Source organism: Pristis pectinata, chromosome 9 (assembly GCF_009764475.1).
Source record: "Pristis pectinata isolate sPriPec2 chromosome 9, sPriPec2.1.pri, whole genome shotgun sequence".
In the NCBI taxonomy this organism is placed as follows: domain Eukaryota; kingdom Metazoa; phylum Chordata; class Chondrichthyes; order Rhinopristiformes; family Pristidae; genus Pristis; species Pristis pectinata.
In genome coordinates, this window is record NC_067413.1 from 45,910,755 (window position 1) to 45,930,576 (window position 19,822).

Genomic DNA, 19,822 nt, shown 5'->3' on the forward strand with positions numbered 1-19,822 from the left:
ATTCCTCCTCAAAAGCCACCTAGTACATTTGCCAACATTTTTTTCTCCACTCACAACGGAGATCAATTTTGTCACCTCTATTACACCTTTGGTTGAACTCAACTGATTAAACATGGGACTTTTGTTGTCTCTCTGGCTCAATGTATCAAGTGATATCCTTGCATGTCATTGATGCATCATAATCCAATAGAAAAGTCAAAATAACACTAGTGAATATAAACCAAAGAAAATTTTATTACCAAAATAAATTAGAATTTCAATGATACATACGCATGATTTACAGTAAGATTGCACTCCACAATAAAATTCTCACAAACATAGGGAAGTTATTAACTGTTCAGCAAGACAGCAAGATTTTCCAGACACTTCAAAAGATAAATATTTAGGGGGCCTTCAGGTACACCTGGAAAGTAATTTGCATACATATTAAAAATTGACTTTTATACAAATATGGAACATTAGCTTTCCATGTATTTGCTCAATTAAGTAATTATTAAGAGTCTCACAGTTAGTTTTTGCTACATACCTCAGCTCAATGGACAATAACCTTACATTTCCATGGTAGTAGTAACCACTAAATTACTTTAAAGTACACCCACATCTTTCTAATAGAAAAGAATCACACTATACAACTATGAATAAAAGATAATCATAATTCACATTTCAAAGTTTATAAAATCTTTTTGTTGAAGGTGGGTGCTTGTGTTACTGTGAATACTGGTGTCCTGGATTCAGCTACAATTCACAGGCCACATGCCTGTTAAGAATTACAGCATTAGAATGGTAAGTAGACTACAAATAACGTGGCCATCATTCAATCTGTATGATTGATAATTTATCACCTTGGTGTGCTGGAGAAAGACCTGAAGGCTAGCCTTAGGCTTTGAATCTCACCAGGAATGTTGTGTTATATTGATCTGTGCAAAGATAGTTGATTGTTTTTTATCCTGGGAATATAGAAATGATCCTATTTCAATTGATTGGTCTATTCAGATGGGAGAAGGCTGTATAATTTATCTGCAGGCTGATAGAATAAAATGTCCAGGAGAGGGCCAGGTCTTGGGGCTCTCTCTTTCAGTTTCTATTTGCAGTATTGCACTGTTATACATAGGTGGTAGCAAGTTGTGATTCCCTGGCCAAATGAAATGCCAAATAAGAGCTTCTGCAAGAAACTTGGTTCAGGTTCAGAATTTGCAATGATTAAAGTATCATTGTCAATCCTTTGAATTTCTAAGCTAGTCTCTTTTGAATTTCAAGAAGGAATACATGTTCAATATTTCACAGAAATAATACAAAATGCTGCATGGTTTTGCTATTGCTTGCCTGCTGTCCTTCAATAAATCTGTTTTGCAGTTTATAGACCATGCCAACTTTTCCAATGTGAAGGGCCAGAATGAAACTCAAATCACTGCTGGAGGTACATTCATGTAAAACTTATTTTAATTTAATCAGATCCTGTTATTTTACAAGCCCCAAATTTATTAGTAACCTGATTTCAGATTCAGATTGCTACCAAAAAAACCCAGCAAGTCAATAATGATTTCCTTAGTTAAAATCAAGATAATTATGACTTTTAAAATGGGATTTGTGTCAGATAATGTAAATGGTTTGACAACATATAGGCTAAAATTATTTCAATTATCACAGTTATCAGTGCTGCAAGCACAATAGCAATGTGGACCTATATTAAAATAATATCCTTTCATTGATTATAACATTTTTCCTCCTCTATAAATTAAACTTTAATCATTATGAGAGAGTCTTTCCACTCCCATCAATCCTGCACTTGAGGTTAATTTGTTTTTTTTTGCTTTGTTGGTCACTCATTTCTGACCAAAAAACCCTCTCCTTTGCAGGTCAGGCCACTGAAAAGTTGGAACTTACACATATATTGTTTTCCTGATAGGCTGTCCCCACTAACATCCTGCCACTACAGCCTCCAACCTGTGAACTTGCACGTATGTTCTCTGACTGTTGCCCACCAATTTACGAATGGGTTGACAAAAGAATTAGGGACAGTAGGTATTTACAGGGCTGCTACTGGCTGTTTATCAAACTAAAGAACAAACTTTTTATGCCAGAAGAGCATTTATGTATGGAGCAATTTTTCAAAATCTAACTGCAAATTTCCCCAGGATTTCTGTTTGGATACACTATATGCTAAATACCAAAATTTTGGTGAGATAGGGGTACATAAGCAGTAGTAGGGGATGGAATATACAGCATATCAAACAGAAATTCTGAAGTTCAGACACTTCCATATTATTATTTGAGAATGATTAAAAACAACGGTGTATTTGTCAGAGAGATGACAAGACAAAAAAAATTAACATCATTATCACAAGGACCAAATGAAAGAACTCTTCCTATCTGCAGAAATTCCCGTTTGCCACTCCATGAAAATTCCCAACAACAGCTTGGGAACATGGGAAGAGAAGGTAGAAGGATTTTTTCTTAAGCCCTACTTTTCCTTTCTTTAACTCTCCTCATATTTGAAGATTTCCTATGGCTTGTCCATTTGCTGAGGCTCCCACCAATGGCCCTGTTACACAAATAGCCTTGACATATCTTTCACGCTTTGGGGAATGGGCTTTAGATCTACTCCTAACCTCCATCATTGCCACTCCAGATATAGGTCTGATAGGGTGTGTGCTGACTAACTCTAACATGCTTCAATCTTTGCTGAAGCAAGGCACCTGTGAGCAAATGGAGTTAATTACTATCAATCTATTACCATTGACTTCAGATCATTATTTGGAATGATAAATGAGAGCTGGACATGATCAAGTGAGCAAATTATTGAAAATTGCAAGGGTTTATTATCTGGAATGGTCTAAGTACTCCTTATCAGCACTGATGATGTGGTGTTTGCAAGATGTCTTTCTGGAGGTTTAGTTAATTGCGCTAGTTGCCTACACTGTAGAAGTTTGCAAAACTTCATAAAAGTTGCATTTTAGGTAGTTGGAGAGTTAAAGATCTGATGGCCAGGTGGAAGTAAGCCAAGCTGGATAGTGGAACCTCTACCTGAATTGCCATGTTGGAAGCTCCAGGTTGGGCTGAAGAGGAAGATATCATGGGCTAGATGTTGCCAGTATGCTGTGTGGTCTGAGCCATGTGCACATTGAGCCATGTGCTCATTGATAGGAAGAATGTAATAATAAACTGGCATCAACCCTGCATGAACCCAAAGCTCTGATGTTAATTTTGACTGAATTTTCTAAAAGATGCCTCCAAAAATTTCAGGATATCTTTTTCTTCATAAATGTAGTTTATGTACCCCAAATTAAAGAAAAAATAATGCTTTCATGTCTAGGGTCAACTGATAGCTTCAGCTGGTTAAAGCCACTGTATTATTAAGTTAATTTCATCTTTTTATGGGCACCCAGTCTGATTTCCTGCAAGTTCTATCTGTCGATGGTAATGTTATAAAAAGTTTTAATTCTGTAATTATTATTTCTACAGTACCCCTAAATCTGTTATCTTCAAATGTAGAACAAGCTCCTTGCATCAAACTTTTTGTCTGGTGTTGACAATTGAACACAAATTACGAAATTATATATTTCAAAGATTAAATGCACAAGATTAATCATTTATCAAGGAGGTTTGAAAAATAAATCATCTCTTTGTTGGGAAATCAAAAACCAAATTTCCTATTCATTTTAATACTTACACTTTTTAACTGCTAAATAAGCTTCATCCACTCTTCTCTTGATTGATGGATTTTTCAGTGTAACTTTTGCCTGTAAGCAACATTCACTTAAATTTTATATTGTGCAAATGAATATGATGATTATGTTAGTTTTGCCAAGAGAACCACAAACTAAGGCAACCATGCTGAAGTGAGAAACAGTACTAGGCAACTGAATTTATAGACTGTAGACCTCATTACAGCCTTGGTGCAGAGATGACGGGAGAGTATTCCTGACATTTGACTCACTTCGTCACACAGATACCTTAAGAACATCGCAGTCAGTAGAAGGGGAAGTTCCTTAACCATGCTGAAGTGAAGATAACCTCAACAATTTTAATTTATTATAGGAGAACAAGAATGTGCCTTGTTCTGAATAGTTTGAGAAATAACTACACTCAGTTACTTAACCTGCTAGTGACAGTGCCAAAGAAAATACTGCATGAAAGAACATCTCTAAATATTTCAGAATATTACAGTCATTTTTGAGAGTTATGAAGCCTAAACATCTGAGACTCCTACAGTCTGAACTGCAGCATTGTCACATGATAGATTAACAGAAATTATTGACACAGTGGGCTGAAAATTGTTGTGTGCTGGATAAGAAGTGAGCTTTTCGCTGTTGCGCTGTTCACTATTGATCTTTTCAGTTAAGAGTCTTCAACAATAAACCTCAGTGATGTGCAAGGCCCTGTGTTTCCCTTTGTTCACTGCACAGCACAGAAAGGAAAAAATGGTATGCAAAAATCAAGATGTTGAGAGAGAAATAGAACAAGCATTTGGAAATGCAATTGGAATGTGGGGCGGTGGGGGTGGCATTGGGGACTTTGAAGGCCAGGTCATGGCTTTGGGAGTGAGTGAGTGAATGTGATGTGAACAGAGGCTTGATTGGGGTCTGGGTTTTGGCTTGTGGTACACTGTATGGACAATGGTGGGGGGTAGGGTGGGTGAGGATGTTGGGCCTTGGTCAGGAAGTTTGATTGGAGGGGTGGTGGTTTCAGGAGTTTAGGGAGCAGGTAGGTGATCAGGAAGTTTTAGTGCTTTTCTTTAATTGCCATTCTTCTTGGCCCAGTACATCACAAACAAGGAATATTTCATGGTCAATGCACAGGACAATGTCTGTCTCTGCCCCAGCAAAACCTCAAATTTGTTAAGCAATTGACATCCAAATGCTCTTCTGTTCTAATTTTAATGAAGTTGTAACTTTGTTTAGAAATAAGTTTACAAAATGATAAAAACCAAGCCACATATCATTATACTCCCTTAAAGCACATGACCATATATAACAGCATGCACAAAGTCTTTGATCACCTCGGATTTATACCACAAAAAAGTGTTTAAAACTAATTAAGTGTGACTGGCAAAGTGAAACAGGGTTGCTTTTCTCCAACCTACATGAACCTCCAACCTCCATTCTAATTTTAAACTTCACATATAGATAGGAGAGATGTTAAAAGATCACTTCAAGGTGATAACCAAACACAACTTTGCAGCACAAGTATGCAGATTTTAGAGCATCTGATATGATAGTTGCTTTCACTACTATCTGCAGGATGGTGTCTAATAGGAAGCTATCAGTTTGCAATATTCACATCCACAAGACCATGCCATCCAGGAATAGTTCTGGCATTTCCTTAAAATTTATTTAATGGTTGGTTCAATCCAACTCACATCCCAAAGCAATAAGTGAATGGCAGTTTGTATTTAACTCTATTTCATAATGCAGTTGCTTCCTTCAACATTAATATTCTATACTTATTGGCAAAGATTAAACCAGTTACGAGATGCACCTTTCAATCAACAGTTGCCTTTCTAGCATAATGCAACTCAAAATTAAAGAGTGAAATCACAAAGCAGATATTCAAGGGCACACTGACCTTTTGATAGTTATGAAGCAAAGCCCAAAGAGCAGAGGCTCCTATAGTCTGAACCACAGGATTGTCATTTTCTAGACAAGCAGCAAATATTGACACAGTTTTATCTAGGGACAAAAGGGAAAAAGAGTATCGTGATTATTCCTTTGCACATAATTCTCTCTCCAATTTATGGTGCCTTGTCTGGAAACTAGCAGAAACCAGAATGAGCACTTTAGGTAGATTTAGCATCAAACAATTATTTTAAACTAAGTGCTCCGAAATAAAGTAAAACATGCTGGTGCCAATCATTAACGAATAACACTTACAGCTAAAAGCATTATTTGGCTAAATAGACATTGTGCACTTAGTTGTTTTGACAATCTGCTATACTTGGCTTTATAAACAAGCTTCTAAAATACACACTTTTCTTAAGAGGATTAAGATAAATGCGCATATGATTGAAGAAACTGGACATAGCAATGATAATGGCATTTAGGTAGCACTTTATCACACTGTAATGGCTTGAAACACTTTATGCAATGATTCACTTCCAGAATTCAGTGTCTGGTAGCCAAAATCATACATCAACCATACATTTGAAACATCCTAATCAAATCTTGAGTCTTTCTTGAATTTCTTTTTACATCACTGCTTTCCTGCACATTTGCAAAGTAATAATCATATTATTCAATGTCCAAATTCAATAACTGAATGACAAATGCAAAGCTATTAGAAAAATATACTCAGTAAAGCTCTCATTTCACATGATCAGGTTTAAAATTAAAGTACTGAGACTGAAGTGAATTAACCAAGGCCTCTTGTAATCAAAAGGGGAAGAAAGTCTTGGAGTGAGCTTCAAGGCCTTTAATAAGTAGATTTGACTGAGCTTAGTAGCATACCAGATAAAATTATTTGCACCTTGATCTACATTAGATTTTTTTCTTAGCGCTCTGCTATATCCACACAGACACATTTAAAGAAACTCCAGCACAATCTCCGAAAATGACACTATAAAATGTAAATCTAGAAGCCTAGTGCAGGAAAAGAAATTGCAATTTTTCACTTTAATTAATAATCATTAAAATATCATAAGAGTTTCAAACCAATAAAATTATTCTGTCAATACAGTGTTTGGATGCTTTCTTGGAGGACTCATTGAAAGGAGCAAAGCAGTAAAATCAGAGGAATGCCAAATAAAACCAAAGCACACAGAAGGCAATTATTCAGACCATTTTATCTGCACTGATGCTTTAAAAGTTCCACCTAACCAGTTCCACTGCACTGCTCTTTCCCTGTTACGCTGCAACTTTCTATCCAGTTTCCCATAGTAATTGGAGAATAACTGCATTTAAAAAATGTGTTCTTGAGAGACTTCAGTTGACTACTTACAGAAAGTTCTATGGATAATCAATTACTTAACCAAATTTGCAATTGGGTGCTCTAAACTAATTTCGCACAGCCTTGTTGATGTGTTGACTGAAGTCTGGAGCAGAGTAACTGCATGCCTTTTTCAAGGTCACCATGCTCTTTGGAGAAAAACTGTCCAAATGGTTCATAAGTCAGATTTTAATTTCTGTTTGGCGCATGAAATTTCCCCATTGCCAAGTGCTTATATTAGCAGTTGCCACACACAAAATAATATGCACTTTTAGAATTTATATTTAAATATAATGCCCAAAGTGTGGCCAATACTGTTAGAAATTTTGTAACAGTCGAAATTACACCCGTAAACCACTTTAATAATTAACATAAGGGTTTGTAATTTATAACAGGGTTCAAAGCAATTTAGTTATTCTCCAGATATTTACCAGCAGTGCAACATTTAAAATAACTTACCATTAGCTAGAACCTTTGGCTTGTTGGCAGGATGGAAGCAAATATTGTGAAGGACAAGCAGTGCAGTGGGTTGGTTGCTCTTGTACTTATGCTTGGATATTGTTGTCAACAGCTCCAAACTACCATTCATCTTGAGAATCATCTGCTGTCCCTCATCTCCAAAAGACATATTCAGTAAGAGCTTCAGCCAAAGCATGGCCAAATTGCTTACTTGTTTTCCTGCAGCCTTCGGTAAAGGCAGGGAAAGGAAATTATGCAAAAAATTGCTCTGTAATAAAGATTAGAAGCCCAAAATGAACTGAGGTTATCATACTGACAATAAGGAGAAACATAATTCAAAAGCAACATTCAACATATTGCCTGCTTCACAGACTACTTGAAGTTAGCTTGACGTTAAGTGATCACCTTCCAATTTAAAATGCAAATTGCATCTTGAACCATGCAATATAAAATATATAATGTATAATGCATTTTACGTTGATTGAAAAATTTCCAGTCGGAAGTGTAATTTATCATCTCAACACATTAAGGGAAATATTTGTTTAAATTACTACTTCCATACCAGCTAATAGCTGACATTTCAATAAAATTGGATAGCATGCCAAATCTGTCAGTCATTTTCAAACACAATGCATAACAAGAATGTAGCTGGCAAAGATTGAAAGCTTTTGTCTTTTCAGTCCCACTGAGTACCTAGCAATTTACATCAAAACATCTTGATCTCTTGGCCACATTCAACCAAGAATGATGCTAAATACATGTCAGCAGAGATTCATATTCCCATTTCAAGTGTCCCCTCTTCCTTTCACCAGTATTCAGACTAGCTAATTAAATTCACAAAAAGCTGCAGTTTAATCTCTGTTTACTCATCGGATGACATTGCTGGGATGAAAGTTGTCCAATCTTATCCTCATTCAGTCTTATCTTTATTCAAAATGGCAAGGAACAAAGGATTAGTGAAAAGGTACTGTCTCACCAAACTGATTTATAGCTTGCATTAACAAATGGAAAATATTTACTTTTGATTTTGCCATTTAACTGGGATCAGAAAATCGAATTAATGCCCTGAACCATGACAAAATCCTTCCTGGACTTAATCAGCTCATTGAAAGGAGAAGTAAATTTTAAACAAATACTACCAATGATGGCAATTATTTTTTCTTGATTGCTCTTTGTGGCTCTAAAGTAAAGGTTCCCTGAACTCACTGGCCTAGGAATTCTTTGTTATGGTACAACATAATTGTGTTCTATCTGATGGACTTTTACAGAAAAATATTTATCATACAGTCAAATCTTTGTGGCATTTATAATGAAAAACAACTAACAAGCATCTGGTTAGTTTATGTGCACAGTGTGCTAACAAGTGGAAGGTCTCAGGTATGCTCACTGGCACCGAACAGTGCGGAGTGATTGGACGTCATTTTTGTGAAATTGATCTGAATGTGTGGCTCGTAAGTAGTCCAGGCCAGATGTGCAGAAGCGGATCCTTGCAATGAATGAGTAGTCTACTTTGGTGATACGTAAAGAGTGCCTATATAACCATTTCCAACTCCATGGAATCCAGGGCTGCAAACCAATGGAATGTTGGTCCCTTTTAAGTACTTGCCCCTTGATGCAAGTCACTACCTTGAGTTCCCAAGTATCATAGCTTGGCCTGATCATGACTCTAGCCTGCACTCCACAGCAATATCACATTTATATTTTCAGAAAAGACATTTAAACATTATTTCTTGAATGCTCCATACTCTTCAGTGCCTTTCTACTGAGGTTTGTTTCAAAATGGATTCCTTCATACTTGCTTATATTAAACAAACAGTTTACACATTCTACCAATCAAACTATGTCCTTAGGTATTTTAAATTGTTTTTACTGTTTTCAAAACCTTGCTTTTATGTTGTCAGAAAGTTTTACAATTGTTCCTCATGCCAAAGTCCAAACCTACATACAAGGAGAAAACTAGCCTGAATGGTGACCCACGGAATTGACCTTTCTCCAACCTTTCCAACCCGTTTTCAATCTGAGCAACACTGGAACTCCTAGCAATTTATTTTGCGTCAATCAACCAAACTTCTATAAATACTGATTACGAACTTGAATTCTTATGGCAGATGTTGAGATATTGGATTAAATATCTGCACAAACAGATCTGTTGTACTTCCTCGTCCATTCTTCACAGAAACAACCTGGCAGACATGATGAGCCTCTGAGTAGTCCATACAGACGGTCCTTCACTATTCTGGACAACTCCAACCACTTGTTACATTTATCTTTAATTATGGATCTGTAGAATGCCCTGTCACCTGTTTATCTTTCTCTTTGTGAAGTATTATGTTGACTATATTCCAGTCTCCCAGCCCAAATATTGTCGTCAGAGCTTCAGCGGGACATTCTAAGATCACTGTTGACTTATACATACCAAGACCATTGACTCTAATAAATTAAACATATTTTAAAAGTAATTGGAAATATTTAAAAACTTATACAACAAAGCTGTTGCTTGATGAAACCGGAAACTTTACTAACCTTCTGTAAAATGCCTTTACATTCATGTGACATAACCAAATTGGAGAGCACAGCAAATGCCATTTGTTGAATAGTATTATTGTTGTGTGCCTTCTGCATGGCTTGCTTCATGATCATATGCACGAGACAGTTCCCCCCAAGTCCTTTCTGAGATGAATGAGGAATCAGTGGTCCTCCAGTTCCACAACACTGGGAAACACATGCTGAAAAATACCAATTTGGAAAATTGAGCAAGACCCCATGTTTCAGACTTCAATTTCAAATGGGTATGTATGAACACAGTGTATTTATAACCAACAAGAAATAGGTAATGAAATATTCTATTACTTCTGCCATTATTCTTCCTTGGTCTTAACTTTGACTAAAAAAAAGCAGGAAGAAAAATAATTGCTTAAAAAGAGAAGTCACTTGTCATAGGATTCCCAACTTCAGACATGCTTGTTGCCATGGTATTTAAATAGCCTAGTCAATTGAGTTTCTGACCAATATCAATCAATTGTAACTATAGTATGTTCAGTAACATCGCATAATCCCAAAGATTACATCCCGGTCACAAATCTGGAATACTGGCTTACTTTTCATAATATGAGTGATGTCTGACAGAATATTCTTTGAGCAGTATGGTGGTTAGCAAGTGACACTTTGTGTGAACATTCAAACCCATTATCTAGAAATCCTATACATGCAGATACACTACAACAAATTTATATCGTCATTATAATCTTGTGGTAAATGAATTAACTCAGAAACAAAGCGTGACAAGCTACTGACAACAAAAGTCAGCCTTAATGGACTAGACTTACTCTGCCAGTCGCAAAAAACAAAAGATAGTTTAAAAGTGACAAACAGAAAAAAAAGCCAAAGTGATACATTCAGAAACAGAAGTGTTCTGAATTTGTTCCACCATTTAATAAGATCATGGCTGAGGCATGCCTGTTTGTTTTTACCCATTCATTTTACCTTGAAAAGATGTTAACTATTGCCTTTAATATTTCAAATGAAAAAGGATCCAGAGCCTTGGGGTAGAGGATTACCTCATTTGTGGAAAAGTACTTCCTGGTTTAATTTTGTGCCTACTTGTTCTGGATTCTCTTCCCAGAAGTAATAACTTTTCGACATCAACCCTCTTAACTCTTTCATTATCTGAAATAACTTCAGTTAGTTAACACTCGATCTTCAAAGTAATGTGCCAATTTTATCTCTGTTGTAATATTAACTTAATTTCTTTAGCTGAGATATCAATGGCTTGTTTCACGTGTAGGTGATGGCGATCTTATGCCTCTGTTCTCTTCATCCTTCTTAATGAGAGAAGATTCAAAGAACTCCGGGCTTGTTGTCACAGCTCATCTTGCAGATAGTACACATGGTAGTTACAATATGCCAAATAGACTGCTTTGTATGAGACTTCTTGAGTTGGAGCTATACTTATCCAGGCAAGTGGAGAGAATTTCATCAAGGTATGGGTCTCAAAGAGGTCACTTGTCATAGGATTCCCAACTTCTGACATGCTCGTTGCCGTGATATTTAGTCAACTGAGTTTCTGAGCAATGATTATGCTCAGGATTTTAATGACGAGGAATCAGTGGAGAGAATGTGACTATCCCCAAAATGTCAAGGAGCAATGGCTATGTTCTGTCTTATTGGAGATGTTCAATATATGCATGTGAATGGTGCTGAGTGAATTAGCTACCATGCTGCTGAGTGTTATTTCAATATCAGAGGAGTTGTGAATGGAAGGAAAACAAGTATCATCAGTGAACATCTCTAGTTCTAACTTAATGATAGAGGGAAGGTCATTGATGAAGCAACCCGGGATGAAGATCCAAGAATCCTGCATCAATGTCCTGGGACTGAAAAGACTAGTCACCAACAATGTTATAGGTAAGACTGAAGCCAGGAAAGGAATCAGCGCGATTAATATTGGATTGGGTTTTTACTAGGATTTCTTGGCAGCAGCCCCAGCCAAATTCTGCCTCACCCCGATACATAGTTAACTGCTCTAGAATACTTGGGCCATATGCATGATTAGTACTGGAGCTCAAGCCTTCAGTGGTGCAGTTAGGATTTGTTAGGTTCCATAGCCTTTATTGTAGTCTCAGTCTCAGGCATTTACTAACGTCATGCAAGTGAGTGAAGTTGGCTAAAAATGAGCTTCTGTCGTGGTGGGGACCTTATGAGGAGGATAAGATTGGTTAACCATTCGGCTTTTCAGGTAGATCTTTGCTTTGTTCTTAGTTGTTGGGCTTCACCAGTGTTGAAGATAGGGATGAGATGGAGAAATTACACTCTATCTCCTTGAGGCCAATGTATTTTTCCTGATGTTAAGTACCCCAAACTGAATGTAGATGGTGTCTGACCATGCTGTAAAATTGAGGTATCACTATTGCAAAAGGGATGGAATTCAAAACTGGAGGTAAACAGCCATTTGATTAATTTTTGTACTTAAGCAGCAGCTTTTAAGACAAGACAAGACAAGCTATATCTTTATTAGTCACATGTACATCGAAACACAGTGAAATGCATCTTTTGCATAGAGTGTTCTGGGGGGCAGTCCCCAAGTGTCGCCACGCTTCCGGTGCCAACATAGCATGCCCACAACTTCCTAACCCGTATGTCTTTGGAATGTGGGAGGAAACCAGAACACCCGGAGGAAACCCAGGCAGACACGGGGAGAACGTATAAACTCCTTGCTGACAGTGGCCAGAATTGAACCCGGGTCGCTGGCATTGTAATAGCAATTCACATAAGTGGATGCCTAAATTCCTTTGCTGCTCCCAGTGCCTTGTCTTCCACCATTAAGAAAATACTCCAATATGTGTTTCTCTGAACCAAAAAGGTTGAATTCCCAAATTCACTGCTATTCACCAGTGTTCTCCAATCATTTTGCCTCCTTACGCCCCATTTTGCAGTTTCTTCCCCCATTTATTCCGCATACCAATTCTCCTAACTAAATATGCCAGCACTTAGGATTTCCAACTTTCTATTTATTCACTCAAATTATACGATATCCCAAGGAAAAATCATTTCATTAATCTTGCCAATCAAGAGTCTATTCATTTCATGCCTAGTGTCTGTTGCCTACCTTCTGACTAATTTTTAATGGAGTTCTTGAAGACTTAAAGTTCTATACTGTCTCATTTTACTAACCACTTGCACGGAATCTTGTCAAATGTCTTCTTGAAGTAAAAATAGGCTTCCAATTTGCTATTTGTTTTGCAATATCATGTTTATGCCTCACTGCAACTAGTTTTTACTAACATAGTCATTATGGTATTCCACTTGTGATTTGTACACAACATAAAATAACAGAACATTAACTACCTGACAAACATATCTGAGAAATGACCCTGGATATCAATTCAGTTACTGGTGAAATTATATCAGTTTTAAATCAAACGTGGCTGACAAACAATACAAGCTTGCAATGTATTAATTTGACAGTAGGAAAATATTGCAAATTTGATGCAAGTAAATTAAACTTGCAGGTTCATTTAGACTGTTAAGAACTAAATCAAATACTCAGTGGGGACTTAATTGGGCACAACTTCCAAACAGCTTAAGTAAAAGGACATCAACAGAACACAAATGGGTCATGAAAGATTGCATAACCACAGTAAGTGTCAAACTGAAATGGGGTTCCAACTGTTGAACAGATGCCAGAGGCTAGATATGAAAGGATTAGCAGGTTTAATAAAATAACACTGAAGAACTGCAGCCAACATTTAGTTGCAATGTCTTTCGTCTCACTCGTGCATTTATCTGATTTTTTCTTAGAAATTGTCTTTTAGCTTTTCATTTTTCTCCTTCTTTCATTCTGTGGTAACATCAGAAAACACAACAGCTTCCACAGGTGCTGATGACTCAAATCTGTCTAGGCACCAGCTCTAATGATCCCTTCACTGAATCCGATTTGCCATTTGTCCAAGAAACAAACTGAATGAGCAGAAATTTCTCAAACTACTTATTCAGAAAGCCAAAGCAGTTGTATTTAGTCCATGCCAAAAACAGCATTTTTTGACTAGCATTTCCACCCTTGGCAGCCGTCTGCAGTTGTGAGAGACAGGTTCTAACCTTGGTTTTGTGTTGCCTCTGAGACGAACCACTGAGCACATATCCATTTTCCTCACTCTGACTGACATACTGAATAAATGAATATTTCCATCACTTTTTGTGTTTTCCTTTGTGAAGCCAATTGCACAAGTCATAAAAATGGACGGCAAATCACTGACCAAGTTTTTTTGACATTATGCACACCAATTCTGAGAACAACAGGAAGAACCAGCAAGTTCCATGGACTTTGCAGACAGCAGCAAGCGCCCTCAGCTCATCACTGATACCCTAAAAATAACATGAGCCTACCTTTCATAACCTAGCCAAGTTAGAGGAATCCATGATAGTTAAATCCCACAAGATGTAATGGGATGGAGCCAAAACAAGCCTTGCCCAAAGGTTGAATAATTATGGCAGCAGGTTAAGTCATTCCTCCCAAATTAGCTATAGCTGTTAAAGACTGTCCCAGCATGAAAATACTTTCTGAAACATTCAACAATCAAGCTCGTTTTGAAACACAACACAATCATCCACTACAGATTTTTAAGAACATTTCTAGTTTAAAAATACTCTTTTAACTTATTATAAAGAAGATATCGCAAGCTTTTATTTTAAAAAACATTAAAAAACACATAGCATTCGAACACTGGGAAAAAGAGTGCCTCTTGTGACCAGCACGGGCTTGGTAAATAAATGTGAAATGCAAGCCTCAAACATCTTTGTCCCGAACCCCACTCCATGACAAATTCCATGCGGAGTTCAGTGCAGAGTACAGCCTGCTGCCCAGGGGTGAACTGCTGACAATCACTTCCATATCTGCATACGCTGGCTAAATATGCCTGGGGGGGAGGGTGGGAGGTCCACAGTTGATCCCCGAGGACAAAGAGCAGCTGATTGCCAGGTAGGTCAAGAGGGCCACCAAGGTCGGCAGTGCGGCCTGCCATTGGTTGTTCTCTGGGTTCCCAGTGTGCCTACTCTTTTGCATGGCTTCTCCTGCCTCTGCAGGGTGTGGCTGGTGTGCTACCTGCAAAACCTGGATCATTGGGATCACTTGCTTAGGACTGGCAAGGTCAACACCTAGTCACTATGGATGCCCTTGCCACTACTCCTCCTCATCAACAAAGGATGTGAGGGATGAGTGGGCAGCTAGTAAATTCACAGGACAATGCAATAAGGTGAGTTTTGGAACCTTGGCATAAAAAAATTAAAGGAGGATTGGACCATAATGTCCATGCTGGGAAAGATTTTGATTGATAATGGACCACAACTTCATCCCATCTTCTTGAGCTCACAATAACAGGTTACTAAAGTGGGATACCCTTGCAGGAACTTGAATCAGTGAGGTGAGAACTTGTATTTTGTTGAGTATACTACAGTTGTACAATGATTTGGAATTGATCACTTTTCTCCCTAGTTTCTCGACGTTCAGAACAACTTTTACTAAATTACTTGTGTAAGCTCTTTACACATTGCAACTGCTGCTTTAACAATGAGTCTTAGCTCTACCTACCTGCAGGAAGGTTAGCAGAGTAGACACATAGCAGCTTCAGAGCTTCCAACATCAGCACTTCATCCATTAAAAGCCAGGGCCAAAGTGAATGAACAGCATTCACGAGATGAGCATCAGATGCTGCAACCTGCAGGGATAGGGTTAGGGTGCACAAGCAGAGGTCGGGGGGGGGGGGGGGGGGGGGGGGTGGTAAGATTGCAGTGGGTGGGGTATAGAAAAGAAAAGAGTTTCTAGATCGTTCAAAGTAATAATTCAGAACACTACCAATTAATTTGATTTGGTAGCAGACTTACTTTGCATTCGACATTGTGATACAGACAATTCCTTAGCAATTGCATCACTGTTTTCAGTTCTCTGTTCAGAGGGTCATCCTGTGGCATCAGAAACATATCAATAGTCCATATAAGTTCTAAAAGTGATAGGCAAATTTTCATATTTCCTTAAAACATGGAAGGTGTCCACTTCAGCTCATCGAGCTTTAAGCTGGCTCATAGAGCAAACCCATTCCTAAGTTTCTCTGTAACCTATTCTCCCCACATTCACGTCAACAACCTCCACCACCCCCCCCCCCCCCCCCCCCCCCAGATTTGACTACTCTTCTACGCACTAGGAACAATTTACAATGGCCAAATAATGTAGAAACCCCTAAGTCTTTGGGATGTGGGGAGATAATCTGAAACACCAGAGGAAAACCTATGCGGCAATAGAGAATACATGCAAACTCCAGATGGACAGCAGGGGAGGGTCAAGGTTGAACCCGGGTAGGTGGACCTGTGAGGCAGCTGCTCTAGTAACTGTGCCACTTTGTTGCTTTGTAAACAAAGCACTTGGACAATTTAACTTGGGGGGGGGGATAGGGGAGCAGGTGGTGGGGAGAGAAATGTCATGGGAGTAATATCAGTTACATTTTTTTTAAGAATAGTCCAATGATTTTCAAAACTGGATTTTATTTTTATGTAGAAGTGAATTAAGTGATACCTGTTGTGACTTCAACAGAACAAACACATGTGAAATCAGCTGGGTACCAACAATTTTGGTGTTCTACATTCCAGCATATAAATTATCTCCTCAATAATAATACTGTTAATCAAAACCTCTTAAATGGAATTTAGCTGTAAATATTTGAAGGAATAAGGCCATGCCAAAAAATCAGTAGGAACATTTAAAAAATGTATTGAAGTACTTATTTAAATAGAATGTCTTAGTATCTGAAAATGAGAAAAAAAATACATCTGCTGACTGTATTTTTGCTTATCTAGTTCCTTTGCTTACCTTTTTCCTTTGGTTCACTTTTCCAGGTCTCAATGAATCCAAGTTGAATTGTACATATGTTTGCTTCATCTGTTCTATACAGCTGTCAACAAGGCCAGCTAAACAAGGAAGGATTGAAGAATCACATCCAGATTACGAACAGGTTGTTCACATTTGCTTTATCTCATTTATATAAAGAGATTTTGTTTTCATGTAATATGAGAGACTGAAACTTAGTTTTCAAAATTATACACCACATCTGCAAAAATTATGTCAACTGTATTTCTAATGTTGCTTATAAATTATAATTAAGGGTGTTGTCTAGAACCATGCATATTTTTATTATAAGAACACATTTGCGGAAAAACATATATTGTTGTATTGAAATCTTTAGAAGTTGAAGGAATCCTCATTATTCATTCCCAAATAGTTTTCTCTTTTGGGGTGATTTTTCTACTCATGGGTTGGTTGGGTGATGTGGGTAGGGATATTGGTTAAAAGGTGCTAATATGGTATAACTGGTACTCCTATCATTCAGAATCAGCATTAGGAATGTGAAAGCTCCCTATACTCTGCTTCAATAGTATGCCTTAACCACTCCCAAACAGAGTCTTTCCATCCGCAGGATTTGTGGTAGCTTTTCATTTTCCACATCAGTTATGTCTACTACATCATTAAAATGAAAGTTATTAATAGGAAGGATGCGTTCTACTAAGTATAACTGCAGTTGAGATTATGAATCAATATCCATTTTGCACAGTTCTTGCTGTGCAATACTTTGGTCAAATACAAGACCTAAATATTTAAACAATTTTTAGGCTTATGTCACAGATTTGAATCTTCCCATTGGTCTGCAACAACTTACTGCACTACGAGCTTGTTAATACAGTTGGAGCTCTGTGGGCCCAATGGTGATACCTTTGTGGTCTAAAGTTGTATGAAAAATGCGTATCACTAAAAAAAACACAATAGGGAACGCATTCATCTTCATTCTATGTCCTGAAACCTTCTTTGGGCAAAATTAAAATGGACAGGTTCACTATAAGACCTACAACAGCAGATATCTGGCTGATCCACTAAAGTGCTTTGCGATTGGCAATTACATCTATAGATGTCTGAGTAAATGTCCAAATGCTGTTCTATATGGCAACCTTAGAGTTGCAATGATTGGTATCTTTACAGTGCTCTTGTCTGATGGAACTTATCCTTTACTTGCTACTGGGTTGATTCTGTGCAAGGTGGTAGTACACACCATGTATTTAACGTAGTAGGGATGCTTATCAGTTAGTTGCCCTCGAGTTCTTGGATCACAGGAAGAGAATATGTGCCAAAATATTTACTTGGTATAAATTATATGCTCCAAAGAAGAGAAGACAGAACAATTCTCTGATTTGAATTAAACCTGAAAGTAAACTTCAATTAAATATTTACCCAAGCCCACATGACAACTCTACTGGGAGCATCAAATTCAACAGAGTTGATTTTCACATCATTACTCTGTAAAATGGAAAACAATTTTTAGTGAAAGGAATTTAAATATGGTTGTTAGAATAGATCTTAATAGTTGATGGAGTAATTTTGAAGAAACCTCATTTCAAACTATGAAATGTCTAACTAGACATTATCCAAATGGTCAGATAATCCAACAATACAACCAAATTGTGTACGGTAAGAATGAAATAACATAGTATGAACTCAAATAGAATCACATATTAAATTAACATTGGTCAGATGTGAAAGATTTGGGATTTCACAGGAGTAAGAAAACTAGAGATGGAGGTATAAACTCAGTAATAATGTGACCACAAAAACATTTTTCAAATGTTATAAATCCTAATGGAGAGAGAAGAGACTGCAGATGTGGGATCTGGAGCAACAAACAATCTGTCCGAAATGTCAACAATTCCTTTCCTCCTACAGATGCTGCTCAACCAGCTGAGTTCCTCCAGCAGAATGTTTGTCGCTTATAAATTCTAATAGTGGATATCACAAGAGAACTAATCCATGCAATTGTGACCAAGAATGCAAAACAATGACAACTTGCACTTAAGAGAAAACTGACTAAAAATTGTGATTAGACAGAAAATGGGCACTGTACCAAAAGAAGGAATATATTGAGGGTAAATATAGATGATGATAGCATGGTTAAAGAGTTTTTAAAGACAATTTTAAAGGAGAAGGGAAGGCAAGAGAGGTTTAAAGAGGGGGAGTTGCAGAGCACAGAACATGGCTAGCTGAAGGTATGGTCAACAAGGATGGAGCAAAAGGCAAGAAGGATGAACGAAGAGACAGTTCCTGGAAAGCTTAACGTCGGTAGTAGTTGGAGCTGGGGGAAATGACCTCAGGATGGAACTTAAATACCACAGTGAACCTTTTAAGTACGAGAGCTCCCTGTGGAACCATTGGCATTTCCCTCTGTAATTGGAGGGAAGCTTGGGATGCAAGCGTGGAAGTACCAAACTTTGTAAGAAGTTCCTGACTGCACATTGGTTTTAGACATTTCATGCAGTCTAGCAGTAGAGATCAAGCTTCCAACAATTTACCAGGAGATACTCTAAGCAATCTGCCTACTGAACCAGTGACATTTGACACCATCCACTTAACTATTTCGGTCATAGTTATCTTGTCTTCTCCATCGATTTCAGACTCCAGATCTGACATTTATAATCACAATATCCTAGTTAATCAAGGCCAACAACCCCTTGTTTTCCCCCAAAGCTCACGATGAAGGACCCAATCTCCATCTCACATTCCATTTACCCAATCATCACCTTTCACACTAATCCCAAAACCATTAACTGATCAACATCTTTCACTTCCCTTCACCCTGACCACTTGGCCGATTGATGAGTCTTCTCCCAAACCTTCCACCACACCCAGCCTCTCATCAATTTGATACTAGGCCCCAGCTGGTCCCACGGTCACCAGCCCTCCCTCTCGTCACCATCCCCTCGCCCCCTCCTCCCACAAATGTGGCTTGGATGGCACATTTCCAAACAAGATTGGTGCAATACTCTTGTGCCATGCTCTATAACTACAGTATAAGGCTTTGGACCTCAGGTGCAAATGAAGCTTGCATCAATGGGTCAAAAAACAGAATAGTGGTTG

At 37.8% G+C, this 19,822-nt stretch overlaps 1 protein-coding gene across 3 annotated transcripts in view; it reads right to left on the reverse strand.

Moving 5' to 3' along the window:
* Positions 1–270: 270 nt before the first annotated feature.
* The window catches only part of rttn (rotatin), a 184,017-nt gene continuing 164,465 nt past the window's right edge, over positions 271–19,822 (reverse strand). For 2 of the 3 annotated variants that reach the window (XM_052024022.1, XM_052024021.1), the window contains 8 exons: positions 16,736–16,833; positions 15,757–15,834; positions 15,464–15,590; positions 9,904–10,106; positions 7,381–7,648; positions 5,566–5,669; positions 3,671–3,740; positions 271–403 (listed from right to left, as the gene is read on the reverse strand). In XM_052024022.1, coding sequence (XP_051879982.1) covers positions 330–403; positions 3,671–3,740; positions 5,566–5,669; positions 7,381–7,648; positions 9,904–10,106; positions 15,464–15,590; positions 15,757–15,834; positions 16,736–16,833 — 1,022 coding nt within the window. In that variant the 3' untranslated portion in view covers positions 271–329. Of the gene's footprint in view, positions 404–3,670; positions 3,741–5,565; positions 5,670–7,380; positions 7,649–9,903; positions 10,107–15,463; positions 15,591–15,756; positions 15,835–16,735; positions 16,834–19,822 lie in introns of those variants that run through there. The other variant, XM_052024023.1, reaches the window with a different exon arrangement.